Genomic DNA, 14,350 nt, shown 5'->3' with positions numbered 1-14,350 from the left:
CTTATTTTAAGGTTCTTAGAATAAAAAAAAAAGTATTTAGGTTGCACAAAAAACCTAGGAAATTTTATATTTCTCTTAAAAGTGCTAATAATTCTAGATTAAAGTGTGTATAAAAATAATATACTATTAAGAATAATGCATAAAAAAAATATGACCATAATATTTAATAATATTTTTAATAAGCAAAATAATTTGTAAAATTCATGTAAAATGTACGTCTGTGTGAATAGTAAATAATTATATTAAGTATAGACGTATCAGTATCTTTCACCAGTTACCGGCACGTGTTTTGCATGGATTGGTTATTATCCTTGTCCAATTCTTTTACAATATGAGTTTCATGGAAAATTTAAAGGTATGCAATTTAATTAAAAATATAAAATTCTTTTCTTTTTCTTACATGTATTATTATGAATTTTATATATTATATCATATTTTTATTTTTAATCATTTTCGTTAACTACATCGACAATTTAACACTATTATAAATGTAAGAATTTATATAAATTATAAAAAGTAGACAACTTATATTATTGTGGTAATCAATTTTTATTATTGTATAACAAATATATTAAGAAGTTCAGTTATTTCATTGTTTAATAAATTAAAAATATAATTTATTAAAATTTTTTAATTTAAATTATCGAAACTATCGTATAATAGTATCGTAGAAACATATTTTTCAATTTTATTAAATTTCTTACATTTTTATATTTATTTTCCTTATTATCAACAATATTTGTATTGTTTACAGATGCGGTTAATTATATGTCTTTATTTTTTAATACTGTGTACAATATACATTGAAGCAGAAAAAAGAGTAAACAAATATGTAACTACTCTAATAGATGCAAAATGGAAAGAAACACCTTTGGCTCTTGAAGCTGCTGAATATTTAAATGATGAAAATCCAAGTTATTTTTGGAAATTCATAGATAATTTTGCTAATTATGATTTAAGAAATGGTAATTTTACTTTTATTTTATTTTATTATATTATATATATATATTTTATATCATTTTTAATTTTTTTATAAATAATGTAATTTTATATTTTATATTAGTTTTGTTTTCATAGTTACAGAGAAAGATAACTATGATGCTGTTATTGCATTTGCTGAAAAATATTTATCTCATTCTGAGTTAGCACTAATGAAATTAGCATTATCATTAAGAATTTATTCAGCACGTATTGAAATGTTCACACAAATGGCAGAAAATAAAAATATGTCCTTTCTTGATTGTTATAATGTAGTGGATATTGGTGGAGTGTTTACATGTTCTTTGGAAGAATTAGAAAAGTTGGCTATTCAAGTAAATGACACGTAAACATTTTAAAACATATATATACATGTATTAATTAATTTCAATTATATATTCTATGATTATGTTCATAGGATACTTGGATACATCCAGATATTTATAGTGTAGATCATCGTTATCATGCATCTCAACAATCAGATAAAATTATTATATTATATGGACAAATTGGAACACCAAAATTTTTGGATTTCCATAATAAATTAAAAGATCTTGCAGAAACCAGTGGAATTAATTATATTTTACGACATTATTTAAAGGTATTATATTATAATTATAAATATATTTAATATAATGATATATATATGTATATGTGTGTAATTAATTTGTGATATCTATAGGACAGAACAGACAAAAATGTACGTTTATCAGGATATGGTGTAGAATTACAAATGAAATCCACAGAATATAAAGCAACAGATGATTCAGATATTAAAGATAATACAGGAAAAGATTCAGAGACTACAACTGATAGTATGGAAGAAATAGATGGAATTAATTTTGTAACTTTAAAGTAAGGTGGTTATATTCTTGATATTTAGACTTTATATATTTTCATATTAATTTTAAATTAAATATTTTTAATTTACTATTTTTTTTTATTTTCTATTATCACAATTTAATTTAAAAAAAATTTTTTTTTTTAGAAATTTGTATCCTAATAAACAATTAGAGTTAGATAAATTACAAACTCATTTACTTGAAACTAGTCATGAAATTGGTGCTTTAAAAGTATGGCAATTTCAAGAATTAAGTTATCAAGCAGCTGAAAGAATAATGAATTCTCCTACAAATGAGGCTATTAATGTTTTAACAGATATTTCACAAAATTTTCCAATGCAGGTATTTTCTTTACAGTATTAAAATTATTCTTCTGCTGGAATTTTATATTTTTATTTCATTTTTATAATAATATATTTATATAATATTTAATTTGTTTGAAGGCAAAATCTCTAATTAGAACAAAAGTAAATAATGAAATGAAAAAAGAAATGAAACTTAATCAAGCAATATTTTCTACAAGTTTAAATATACAACCTACAGATACTGCACTTTTCATTAATGGGTTATTTTTTGATTTGGAAGCAGTAGATGTCCTCAGTCTTTTAGAATCATTGAGAAGCGAATTAAGAATAATGGAATCTCTTCGTAAAATCGGTATGTTGCATTTAGATTTGCTTATTAAAAAAGAAAGAAATTGTTATTGAATATTTCATTTGTAGGATTTAGTAATAAAGAGATAAGCACATTGTTGGCTTTGGATTTATCTACTAATATGGATAAACAAGAATTTGCAATGGATATAAGAGATTCAGCTATAATTTGGGTAAATGATATTGAACAGGATTCAGCTTATGCGAGATGGTCGTCATCGTTAACAGAATTATTGAGACCAACTTTTCCTGGAATGCTAAGAAATATTAGAAGAAATTTATATAATTTGGTTGGTGTAAACATAGATTAATGATCTAAAATAATTACAATATAATTTTAGAAAATTTCAAAAACATAAATCCATTTAAAAATTATATATTTTAATAGGTATTAATTATTGATCCTTTAAGTGGAGAATCCAGTCCTTTGATAACATTAGCACAATCATTATATCTACATTCTGCACCATTAAGAGTGGGTTTTGTCTTTGTAACGAATTACGATTCCTCTGTAACTGGACTAACTGATCCCAGTGTTGCAATTAATAATGCATATCATTATTTTGTGGAAACCAAAGGATCAGAACATGCTTTACAATTTCTGATAGATGTAAGATTTTACTATATTTAATCATCATTAGTCTTCTATACTTAAAATGAAGGTCTTTCTTATTCTATATATTTTTATTCTATATATTAATAAAATTAATAAAATTTATAATATATTATATCCGATTTTAGTTAGGGAATTATATTGGATCAGAAGGAGTAGATGTAGAAGATATAAAGAAAACAATAAAAATGCAGGATTCATCTGCTAATATAAATTATATCCTTGGCGAAGAATCTGAATATGACGTAGGACGTCATTTAGCTAGTGATTTCGTAAAGCGATCTGGTTTTAGAAAATTTCCGCAAGCTTTGCTTAATGGTGTACCTTTATCATCTGATCAATTAAACGCCAATTCATTTGAAGAAGCTGTTTTATCTACCATCATATCACAAACACCTGCATTACAAAAAGCTGTATATCGAGGAGAAATAACTGAAGGAGATGATGTAGTTGATTATATTATGAATCAACCAAATGTTATGCCTTGGTATGAAATTTTAATATAAGATTTTTTCAAGTTTATATGAATATGTTTTATATGTTTTATAATAATTTATATGTTTTGTTATAGCCTGAATGAACGAATATTGAAACCGGAAAAACATACATGGTTAAACTTAATTGGTACCATACCTAATGATGAAGATTATAACAAATGGACTCCTCAAGATTTATCAAGTTGGTTGATGAATAAAATGCGTTATATATATGTTCCACGTCGTACAACTGTTCATCATTTATATACATTTTGGATTGTAACAAATTTAAATGAATTAAAAGGTAGACAATTATTACGTGAGGCACTCGAATACATAGTAAGTGATTTAATATATTTATTATTTATTTACATCATTATATTTATTTACAATAAGATTTGTATTAATATTTGAGTATAATTATCATGATTTAGGAATCGAATGCAGATGTTAGAATTAGTATAATTGTTAATCCACTTGTCGATACGAATGATAATATAATCGATATCAATCAAATAGTACTAGCTGCATTACACACTCTTCCGATAGAAAAGATTATGCGCTTTATTCGTAACATAATAAAAGAAGATGTGGCTACTGTTATTCTTAATGGAAAAGTTGATATAGAGGTAATCATTCTTTTGAAAAACAGTTAAAATTTTAATTTTATAAAAATAATAAATATTTAACAATTTATTATAAAATTAGGAAGAAGTTGTAAAGGAACGATTAAAAAATCAAATAGATGAATTATATATACATCGTCGATATATTAAAACAGTATTAAATTTAGAAAAAGGAGCTAGAGCGATCGTATGTAATGGACGATTAATCGGTCCTTTAGATGATGATGAAGAATTTACAAATGAAGATTTTTCATTATTAGAAAGATTCACTCAAAGTACTTATGATGATAAATTGTTGAAAAAATTAATAAAAGGACAATTATTGGAAAATGACGAATATGGTATGATAAAAAATCTATGAAATCATATATAATATAAAATATGTAATGTAACATTATTCTTTCGATTTTTTATACAGAAAAGAATGAAATCACTGATGACATGATAATGAAAATCACATCTTTATTAGCATCGCATCCACAAACGCGAAGTCGATTTCACGTTCCTTTTCACGGTGATGATTACAGGTAAGAAATTCGTATTTATTTATAACATATACAAATATATGGCTTATGATATTTTTTTTATAATATATTTAGTGCCATAAAGATTCCAGCGATGAATCCGGATGAAGTATCATTTAATTTAATTGCTATTGTTGATCCAGTATCTCGTGGTGCGCAAAAATTGGGTCCAATTTTAAAAACGCTTCAACAATCTTTAAATTGTAATATTAAAGTATTTTTAAATTGTTTGGATAAAAATAGCGATATGCCACTAAAAAGGTATACAGATGCTTTAAATAGAAAAGAAATGATATATAAGGTATTAAATAAAACTATTTATTTTATGTAATTATTTTATTTGTATTATTTTAGTTTTTATCGTTTTGTATTTGAACCTCAATTACAATTTTTTCCTGATGGGCGTATTAATGGAGCTATGGCGAAATTCACAAAATTACCGACATCATCTCTTTTGACGCAATATATTCATGCTCCAGAAAATTGGTTAGTAGAAGTTATTAGAAGCGTTTATGATTTAGATAATATTAAATTGGATAACGTAGCAATTGGAGTGCATAGGTAAGTAAATATTATTAAGAAATATAGCAAAAATGTATATTTTTTTTAATATATTTTATTTTTTTTAAATTATTTGTTATTTTACAGTGAGTTCGAATTAGAATATTTACTTCTTGAAGGTCATTGTTTCGAAGCAGTCATCGGAAATCCACCACGTGGATTACAGATTACATTAGGAACAGAAAAGCAACCATTAATGGTAGATACTATAGTAATGGCAAACTTGGGCTATTTTCAGTTAAAAGCAAATCCAGGTGAATGGGTATTACGTCTTCGACAAGGACGCTCAGCAGAAATTTATGATTTTACCACAGTCGGTGGCCAAGATGTTCTACAAAATGACAATGATGTAAAAGTTGTTATAAGTTCTCTCAGAAGTCATGTATTGAAAGTTAAAGTATCCAAGAAGCCAGATAAAGTGGGAATGGATCTTTTATCGGAAGATGATAAAAGTTCTGGTTTATGGAATTCTATTTCTAGGTAGGTAAAATTTTTTCAGTGTGTTTTTTTATAACTTGAGTGTTGATTATGTAAATTTAGAATAGTTTTAAATTTCTTGGTGTTAAATGAAGATATTCAATATTTTTAGCATGTCGATAAGCGATCGTCTAACTTTAATTTTTATTTGTTCTTTCTTTTTTTTTAGCTTTTCCAAATTTTGGTAAGCTTTCCACACCTACTTAAATATTATCGCGTAATATGTAATATCCTTGATGTATAAAAATAATTATTTTATCAATTGTTTTGTATGTTAAACATATATTATTACTATTATTATCATTATTATTTTATTATTTTTATGGTAGCATTAATATGCGTTGTATATTGCAGTACATATTTGTACGCTCAATCAACAGCATATCTTTAAAAAAACAACAAAAATATTTTTTTTATTTCCATTTTTTAATTGTATTGCTTTCTTCAAAATTAGGACATTTACGACAACGGATGATAGCGATGATCAAGATGAAAAATTAAATATTTTCTCTCTAGCATCTGGACACTTATATGAAAGATTTTTGAAAATTATGATGTTGAGTATTATAAAGCATACCAAAAGTCCCGTTAAATTTTGGTTTTTGAAAAATTATCTTTCACCAACATTAAAGGTAAACTATTATACGCATTAATAAATAAATCAGAAGATATAAAAAAGTTTAACAAAAATGAAATTTTTTAGGATTTCTTGCCTCATATGGCAAAAGAATATGGCTTTGAATATGAATTAGTACAATATAAATGGCCTCGTTGGCTTCATCAACAAACTGAAAAACAAAGAACCATATGGGGTTATAAAATATTATTTTTAGATGTTTTGTTTCCGTTAAATGTTAAGAAAATAATATTCGTTGATGCCGATCAGGTACATGGATTACATACAAACAATTACAATTTATTATCATTAATATTATTGGTTTTTATTATTAATTTTTGTGATAATTAATCAATATGTGATATATGATATATTATTGTTAGGTTGTAAGAGCAGATTTGAAAGAATTAGCGACTATGGATCTTGGAGGTGCACCATATGCATACACTCCATTTTGTGATAGCAGGAAAGAAATGGATGGATTCAGATTTTGGAAGCAAGGTTATTGGCGAAATCATTTACAAGGTCGCGCTTACCACATCAGTGCTCTTTATGTAGTAGACTTGAAACGATTTCGACGCATCGCGGCCGGAGATAGATTAAGAGGACAATATCAAGCACTAAGTCAAGATCCTAATAGTTTGGCCAATCTGGATCAAGTTCGTATGAAATTAATATTAACATAAAAGTAAGACAATTAAATAATATATAATAGTAATAAATAGTTTGTTGTTTCAGGATCTTCCCAATAATATGATTCATCAAGTGGCTATTAAAACATTGCCTCAGGAATGGTTGTGGTGCGAAACTTGGTGCGATGATGCATCCAAAAAATACGCTAAAACTATAGATTTGGTAAATAATATCGATAATAAATTGGTAATATGAATCTTAAATAATAATTCAATTAATATTCAAATGTTGTCCCATAGTGTAATAACCCAATGACTAAAGAAGCTAAGCTACAAGCTGCCGTACGTATTTTACCAGAATGGATAGGTTATGATGAAGAAATAAAAGCTTTACAGTTAAAGTTAGAGAATGAGAATAGACAAACAGAAAAAGAAGAGAATGGTAATCGAATAAATATATCTAATTCTTTAATTGAATATTTTTATTGTACATATATTGTACATATATATTATTATAATAAAATATATATACTTTTCTTTTCTTTTATTTTAGAAATATTCGAAGATACGGAAAATTTTACAAAGCATGAAGAATTATAAATAAAAATAAAATGAAATATAAGAATAAATTAAAAAGAAGATAGTATGGATACTTTTACAAAAAATTTTCCACAAATAATGGATTATTTTCAATATTCACAAACACATTGTTGCAGCAGCGCGTGATTTTTTAAATGACAAATAAAACATTAAAAAATATTGATTGTCTTAATTTAATGAATTATTCAATCATTCAGAAATGTGTCATATTGTAGTAATTAATCAGATAAGGAATTATGTCCATACCGTTAACATAATTGTGATTTTGTATTATCTACTATAGTTATAAGAAATAAACTTGTAATGTTTGTAAGGTATTTTTTATGAATATTTTTTATGAATATGTTCCATTCACAAAAATACTCCTATTTCTGCATAATATAAAAATTTTTCAATAAAAGAGAAACATTTTTTGGCAACATTAAAGAAAATAGTTGTATTAATTAAAAGAAAGATCTTGTAATAAGAATGAATAAAATTATTTATAATAATTACATTTTATATGTATTCTATTTTCAATATTTACTAGAATTACAAGTTTGTATATAAGAATAACTTATATTTTTATAACTATAGATTATTTATAATGAAATTATAAAACGATTGATGAAATGACAGTTTAGATTATTAGATTATTAATATATATCATATATAATATATTACATATATATATTGTAATAAACGTGATGATTTATTTTACGATGCTAACATAATCATGATCACTTTAATGAATTTTTAACATAAATAAAAACTTTTTATTTAATTTAATTTAATCTTTTATTTAATTTTTTTTACGTTTACTTCTAATAATTATTCTTATTTTTATATTTAATTTTAAATTTACATTAATGATATCTCTATAGATTTATTCGAACGTATCCTAAAATTATACGCTAACTTTAATTAAAAATTTGTATGAATTCTTAAAAATATTAAAATATGCATATTATAAAAATAAGTATCTTTTGGAATGATAGTTCACTTTTATCTTCGAATTTATTTTCATGAAAAAAATCGAACATAAGATAAAAAAAAAATTATTAAATTTTTTTATAATTCTTTATTTAGATTGTATAGGATTAATTAAATCTTGTACACGTGCGTGCGTGTATGTGTATAAGCGCGTGCGCGTGTGTTATATCTTATTTTTTGTAATTACATCATCAAATAAATATGATTACGATAAGGGCGAAATACAACGAAAATAATTCCAGTTTGTTTAAATTAAATTAATTACTAAAATAATTGTCGATATACAATTTGTTTATGTTGACATGATCGTTATATGATATTTTTACCACATGGAATAAATCTATTATATAAAATCAATATTAATTATCGATTATAGTTGAAAATAAAATTGAAAATTGATAAATAAATTTTATGTTCCTCCTTCATGAATTATTTAATATTAATATTCTATTTCTTTAAAATATATATCGCAAAAATGTAATCTTATATATATGCAGAAGTAAAATTGTGGTGCAAATTAATTCCATGGAAGAAAATTTATATTAGCCAAAATAATATGCCAAAATAATAACATGATATTTTATTATTTTTTCTGAAATTTAGAATTAGAATTCTATACGTGTATTTTGCTATATTTGTATTTAATAAATATTTAATTAAATTTGAATAGGAATAAATTTAAATTTTAAAATTTAAATGAAAAATTTTTAAAAAAATATCAATTAAACTCTATCAAAAAATGGCAGATGATTAAGCATTTTACATCAAAAAGAAAAAAACTTTGCGAATAATATGATAGAAAAAAAGAAAAAAATAGAATCGATCTATACAAGTTTAATTATAATTGTTTTCGATTTTATTAAAGTGCACGATTAATATTACGAAAATTTATTTGATTGATAACAAGAGAAAATTAGAAATTTTAAATGATTGTTACAAATGATTGTTACAATGAAATAACAGGAAATAACAGAAACAGGAAAACGCAATACATCAGGCATTAAACTATCGTGAACATGAAGCGTGACAAAGATAGAATAAACAACGAATAGATAGAAACTTTGAAAGGCAGAAACAGATAGAGGAAGTAAAGAGTGGGGGAATCGATGGTCGCAGAAGAAGGGAGAAAACAGGAGGAAGGAAATCGGTAGAGAGCGATCTTCAACTAAAGCAAGAGAGGGGATAAAAGAGATAGAGAGAAATAGCAAAGAAAGAACAAGAGAAAAAAAGAGAAACGAAGAAGGAGAAACTCATCGAGAGTTAAGCTATCTGGTAAAATAAACGGACGAGACTAGGCAGAGGGTCTTCTACCAAAAGACGGCATGAAGTGGCAAGCGATTTATGGTGTTCATGTAACTAGTGACGCGCGTACAATCCATTCACGTTTCTCCGATCGGCTGAGAATTTAATACACTTGCCGATCTGCCGTTCGTAATCGCGTCGCGCCCCTTCTTTTCGTTCCACTTTGCCTCGTCTCGCCTCGCCTACCGCGTCGCGACGTCGCGTCTTCGTTTTTTCCCCTTTCGCTTTTCTTTTCCATATTTTTAATCGATCTACTGAATGGTGAATTGATTCGATTGCTTGTTGCACGTTACCATCAGCGCTGTTGTACCGCGCACGCACGCACACGCACATACACACATACATGCAACCGTCCTGCACGAGGATCATGGACGACGAAAGGATCAAGCTGTGAGTTCGAATATCCTTTCGAATTCGATCGGATCGATTCGGATCAGATCGGATCAAATCGCTTCTCCCCACTTTCTCCCATTGCAGTGTCGGCCGCACAGTACAATTTCTTACAAAGTTTGTTACAATTTTTTAATTTGACAATTTTTATGAGAGAAATAATTAGAGTATCGATTTTTCGATAAATGCAATCACAACATGGGTATTTATATTTATATTATATTACCATTTGTCTTTTGTTTAATTTCTTGAATATATTGTTATGAAAAAAAACTTCTATTTCAATTTCTTATACTTATTTTAAGAGATGCACATGTTGAAAAAAATAATATAATTATTATGCTAATATATATTTTATATTATTTAATTACACGTTATTACTTTTTAACTTAATACTTTTTAATATCATACGTTATAAAAAATCAATGATAAAGAAAAAAATATAACATATCCTGGTATATCATATTTATCATCCGCGTAATCACATTCTGTTACGTATCACGAAACAGAAGGACGATGCAATTTGGTTTTGCACACGGCATTATCGTCACGGGAATCACAATTTTTTCATCAGAAAATGTTTCCATGGATAACGGCTTAATATGGATTTACACACAATATCCTCATTGATATCTTCTTCTTAGATAGCGAGAAATGATAACAGCCGTTAAGAGGATGACGCGTAATCTCACGTAAGTGAGAGTTTTCATCTCATCATTGTTCTCTATGTTTTTGTTAGATATGTTAAAAAAGTAAACTAGTTAAAATTTCGAGTAAAATTATTTTAAATAATAATTTTATTTAAAATGCTTAAATAATAATTATTTGTGACTATAAATTGATTTGTTCTTCATATAACCTCGGCTATTTGGTGTTACAGTTATCAGCGATTATTCGATGTTTTGAATAATAAATTATTGAAGTGATTTATTCTTAATTTTAACCGTTAATTAATTATATTATCGATCTTATCTCGCGCTACGTATTTAAATTTTCGGTGGCAATCTCAAATCATTAGGAAAAAAATTAAAAAACAATAAGAAATATCATGACTGATAACAGGTCGATAACTATCGTAAACAATGATATTTTTCTATTGATATAGACAATATAATACGGTTAGAAAATTTTTTTGATTTTTCAGAATACAATCGGAATAAAAAAATGTGCAAATATTTTTGCTACAATATAATTATAATTTATATCATATCTTATAATTTATATCATACCTTCGCAATAAAATTTTTTCTTATTATACATAATAACTTTATCGTGTCAAAATCAAATTAAGATCGAAATTGTAAATCATCTGTTTGAATACATCCTCATCGACATCTTCCTCATCAATTTTTTTAATTCTCTTTCTTCTTCTTCTTCCTCCCGTTTGTCAAGAAAACAGTGACAATTCTTTCCCTTTTCCAGGTGGTTCAATTACGAGATAAATCCGGAGTATCGATTGCACATTATAAAAATTAACGGTAAATAAATTCGGTTTGTAAATTTTCGTTTCCAATTATTTTCCGTACAAACGAAAAAAAAAAAAAAAATAAATAAATAAAAAAAAGAAAAAATGTTACGAGCCAAATTATAAAAATAATTTCAATTAATCTTGATTAATACTGCGTGCAAACAATAGGCATGAAAACAGACAATAAAGATCTTAATATGATCTTAATACGATGAATTAATACGATTTATTTCCGCAAAATCGATTGTGTATATCATATGTATATTCGTTGATTATTATATTCATTTATAATTACATAATTATATTAAAATTATTTAAAATTCAATCGTTATTTTTTGTTTTTCTGTTTATTAATTAGATTCAAAGATAAAGCTGTGTATGGATATGGAACAAGTATTCCGCCTAATAATAATGAAGCTAATGAGAATGAAGCCTCGCCGAAAAAAATGATTTTTTGTGTGCACGGTAAACTTTCGGGTTGCTGTACGGTTGTAAAGGGCGCCACATCGATCGATGAGACTGCAAACACTACAATCAACATTTCTGCCGCCACTGCTATCGATGGCATTGATTTTCAACAAACTTCTTCCGGTAAAAATTTATAATCGATATGATAATGAATATCAAATAAAAATATTATTATTCTATATATATATATTATTCTAATTCTATTATAATAGTATTATTCTAATTCTTTTTTTATATTCTTAGCTGTACTGGAAGATCATTGTCATAGGGAAAGGAACGAGGAAATCGATAAAAAGGCAAGAAAGAAATTACTGATTGCTAGTACGCTATGCGTAATTTTTATGATAGCAGAAATCGTAGGTAATATATTATGTAATATAATAAACATAAAAGAATAAAATACGCGTACGATAATAAAGTTGTTAGAAGATGTATAATATAGTTATAAATAGAAATAAATTACAATTAATTTGATAATTAAAATTATTATTTTATTTTTCAGGTGGAATATTATCAAATAGTTTAGCGATCGCAACAGACGCTGCGCATTTATTAACTGATTTCGCCTCCTTTATGATATCCTTGTTCTCGATATGGGTAGCGAGCAGACCGGCCACAAGAAAAATGCCTTTTGGCTGGTATCGAGCAGAAGTAGGTATAAAAAAGTTTTCTTTTCTTGATAACATATATAAATATATTTCTTATTATATTGCTATGAAGATAATTATCCTTATTTACAGGTAATAGGAGCTCTAACATCGGTTTTATTAATATGGATAGTTACTGGAATTCTTTTTTATTTGGCAATCGAAAGAATAATTCATAAAAATTTTGAACTAGATACAACCGTCATGTTGATCACCTCTGCTGTGGGCGTTGCGGTAAATCTAGTGTTAGTGATATTACATTATATTCGATTAAAACTAATATTCAATTCGAATTAATTGAATAATAAATTGAATAATAAATTTTATTATGCTTAAAATATATTATATTTTGAATGTATTGATTTAATTTTTATATTGCAGAATGGGTTTATCGTTACATCAGCACGGTCATAGTCACGGACATAGTCATGGTTCGCATAAGTCAAATCAAAGTATAGAAAACGAAAAAATTAATATTGAAGATCTTCCTCATGATAGAAAAAACATCAATGTTCGTGCTGCTTTTATTCATGTTATAGGAGATTTCATTCAAAGCGTAGGAGTTTTTGTTGCAGCATTAGCTATTTATTTTAAGGTATATCTAAGTTTGTTATAGATTTGTTGAGAATTTAAGGATGAAAACAAAATTGATAATAATAATTACAGCCAAGTTGGATTATAGTCGATCCAATTTGCACTTTTCTCTTTTCATTATTGGTAATATTAACTACAGTTGCGATAATTAAAGACGTGATGAATGTTTTAATGGAAGGAATTCCAAAAGGATTTGAATATTCTCAAGTAGAGAGTACATTTATGCAAATCGAAGGTGTAGTTAAAGTGCATAATCTTCGTATCTGGGCATTGTCGTTGGATAAAACTGCACTCTCCGCTCATCTCGCAATAAGTAAGTACATTCAAATCTTGTTCTTTCATTCATTTTTACTAATTTTATTATGAACAAATTCGAATATATTATAAATTATATATTATGTTGACTTATTTGATTGATTTATTTTTTTTTTTATTTTCTCTAATGAAGAACCAGGTGCAAGTCCTCACAATATATTACGTACTGCTACTAGAAATATTCACGATAAATACAAATTTTTCGAAATGACACTTCAAATAGAAGAATTTGATGAACGAATGGAAAATTGTAAACAATGCAAGGCATTATCGCAATAATTGTAAATCTACAATTATATATATTTTCTAATTATTTTTCGAGATTATATACAATCGGATCGATCAATGATATATGATTCGAATTCTGTAAATAACTCAACAATTTGTAAAAAATAATAGCATTGTTTTTCCAAAAATGATCATGCAAATGAAAATAACATATTTTTTTCCAAAGGATTAGACGATGTATAGAGATAATGTTTTCAGTCTCGCTAATGATATTCCCTCTAAGGTCTGATATCCTTTGATAGTCCCTCTAATGATTTTTAATTATAAATCAATAAACAATTTATTTACTTGTCGAAACAGTTATTTAT

General features: G+C 26.0%; 2 protein-coding genes across 5 annotated transcripts; both read left to right on the top strand.

Moving 5' to 3' along the window:
• The first annotated feature begins 153 nt into the window (after positions 1-153).
• Positions 154-7,915, top strand: LOC122711943 (UDP-glucose:glycoprotein glucosyltransferase). 2 transcript variants are annotated; one of them, XM_043931139.1, is made up of 24 exons: positions 154-355; positions 755-965; positions 1,078-1,313; positions 1,397-1,579; positions 1,661-1,833; positions 1,967-2,162; positions 2,264-2,477; positions 2,543-2,763; positions 2,862-3,083; positions 3,215-3,573; positions 3,658-3,901; positions 3,997-4,191; positions 4,271-4,529; positions 4,607-4,715; positions 4,788-4,973; positions 5,067-5,273; positions 5,361-5,753; positions 5,920-5,934; positions 6,205-6,382; positions 6,454-6,636; positions 6,750-7,025; positions 7,105-7,221; positions 7,299-7,440; positions 7,552-7,915. In XM_043931139.1, exons 1-24 carry the CDS (start codon positions 332-334, stop codon positions 7,596-7,598), a joined length of 4,590 nt encoding a protein of 1,529 aa, XP_043787074.1. In that variant the 5' UTR covers positions 154-331; the 3' UTR covers positions 7,599-7,915. The 2 variants fall into 2 exon arrangements, with proteins under 2 accessions (XP_043787074.1, XP_043787075.1); XM_043931140.1 differs by lacking the exon at positions 5,920-5,934.
• A 1,855-nt stretch (positions 7,916-9,770) lies between these two features.
• On the top strand, positions 9,771-14,174 carry LOC122711946 (zinc transporter 2-like). Of its 3 annotated transcripts, XM_043931146.1 has the most exons (9): positions 10,454-10,464; positions 10,907-10,954; positions 12,089-12,321; positions 12,442-12,558; positions 12,701-12,849; positions 12,939-13,090; positions 13,227-13,440; positions 13,512-13,752; positions 13,888-14,174. In XM_043931146.1, the coding sequence occupies exons 2-9, from the start codon at positions 10,917-10,919 to the stop codon at positions 14,031-14,033; spliced, it is 1,290 nt and encodes a 429-aa protein (XP_043787081.1). In that variant the 5' UTR covers positions 10,454-10,464; positions 10,907-10,916; the 3' UTR covers positions 14,034-14,174. The 3 variants fall into 3 exon arrangements, with proteins under 3 accessions (XP_043787080.1, XP_043787081.1, XP_043787082.1); XM_043931145.1 differs by lacking the exons at positions 10,454-10,464; positions 10,907-10,954 and adding an exon at positions 9,771-10,262; XM_043931147.1 differs by lacking the exons at positions 10,454-10,464; positions 10,907-10,954 and adding an exon at positions 11,488-11,740.
• Positions 14,175-14,350: the final 176 nt, after the last annotated feature.

The sequence above is a fragment of the Apis laboriosa genome, unplaced genomic scaffold (genome assembly GCF_014066325.1).
Source record: "Apis laboriosa isolate Shangri-la unplaced genomic scaffold, ASM1406632v1 scaffold18_cov149, whole genome shotgun sequence".
NCBI lineage: Eukaryota > Metazoa > Arthropoda > Insecta > Hymenoptera > Apidae > Apis > Apis laboriosa.
This window is presented reverse-complemented; position numbering and strand designations above follow the sequence as displayed.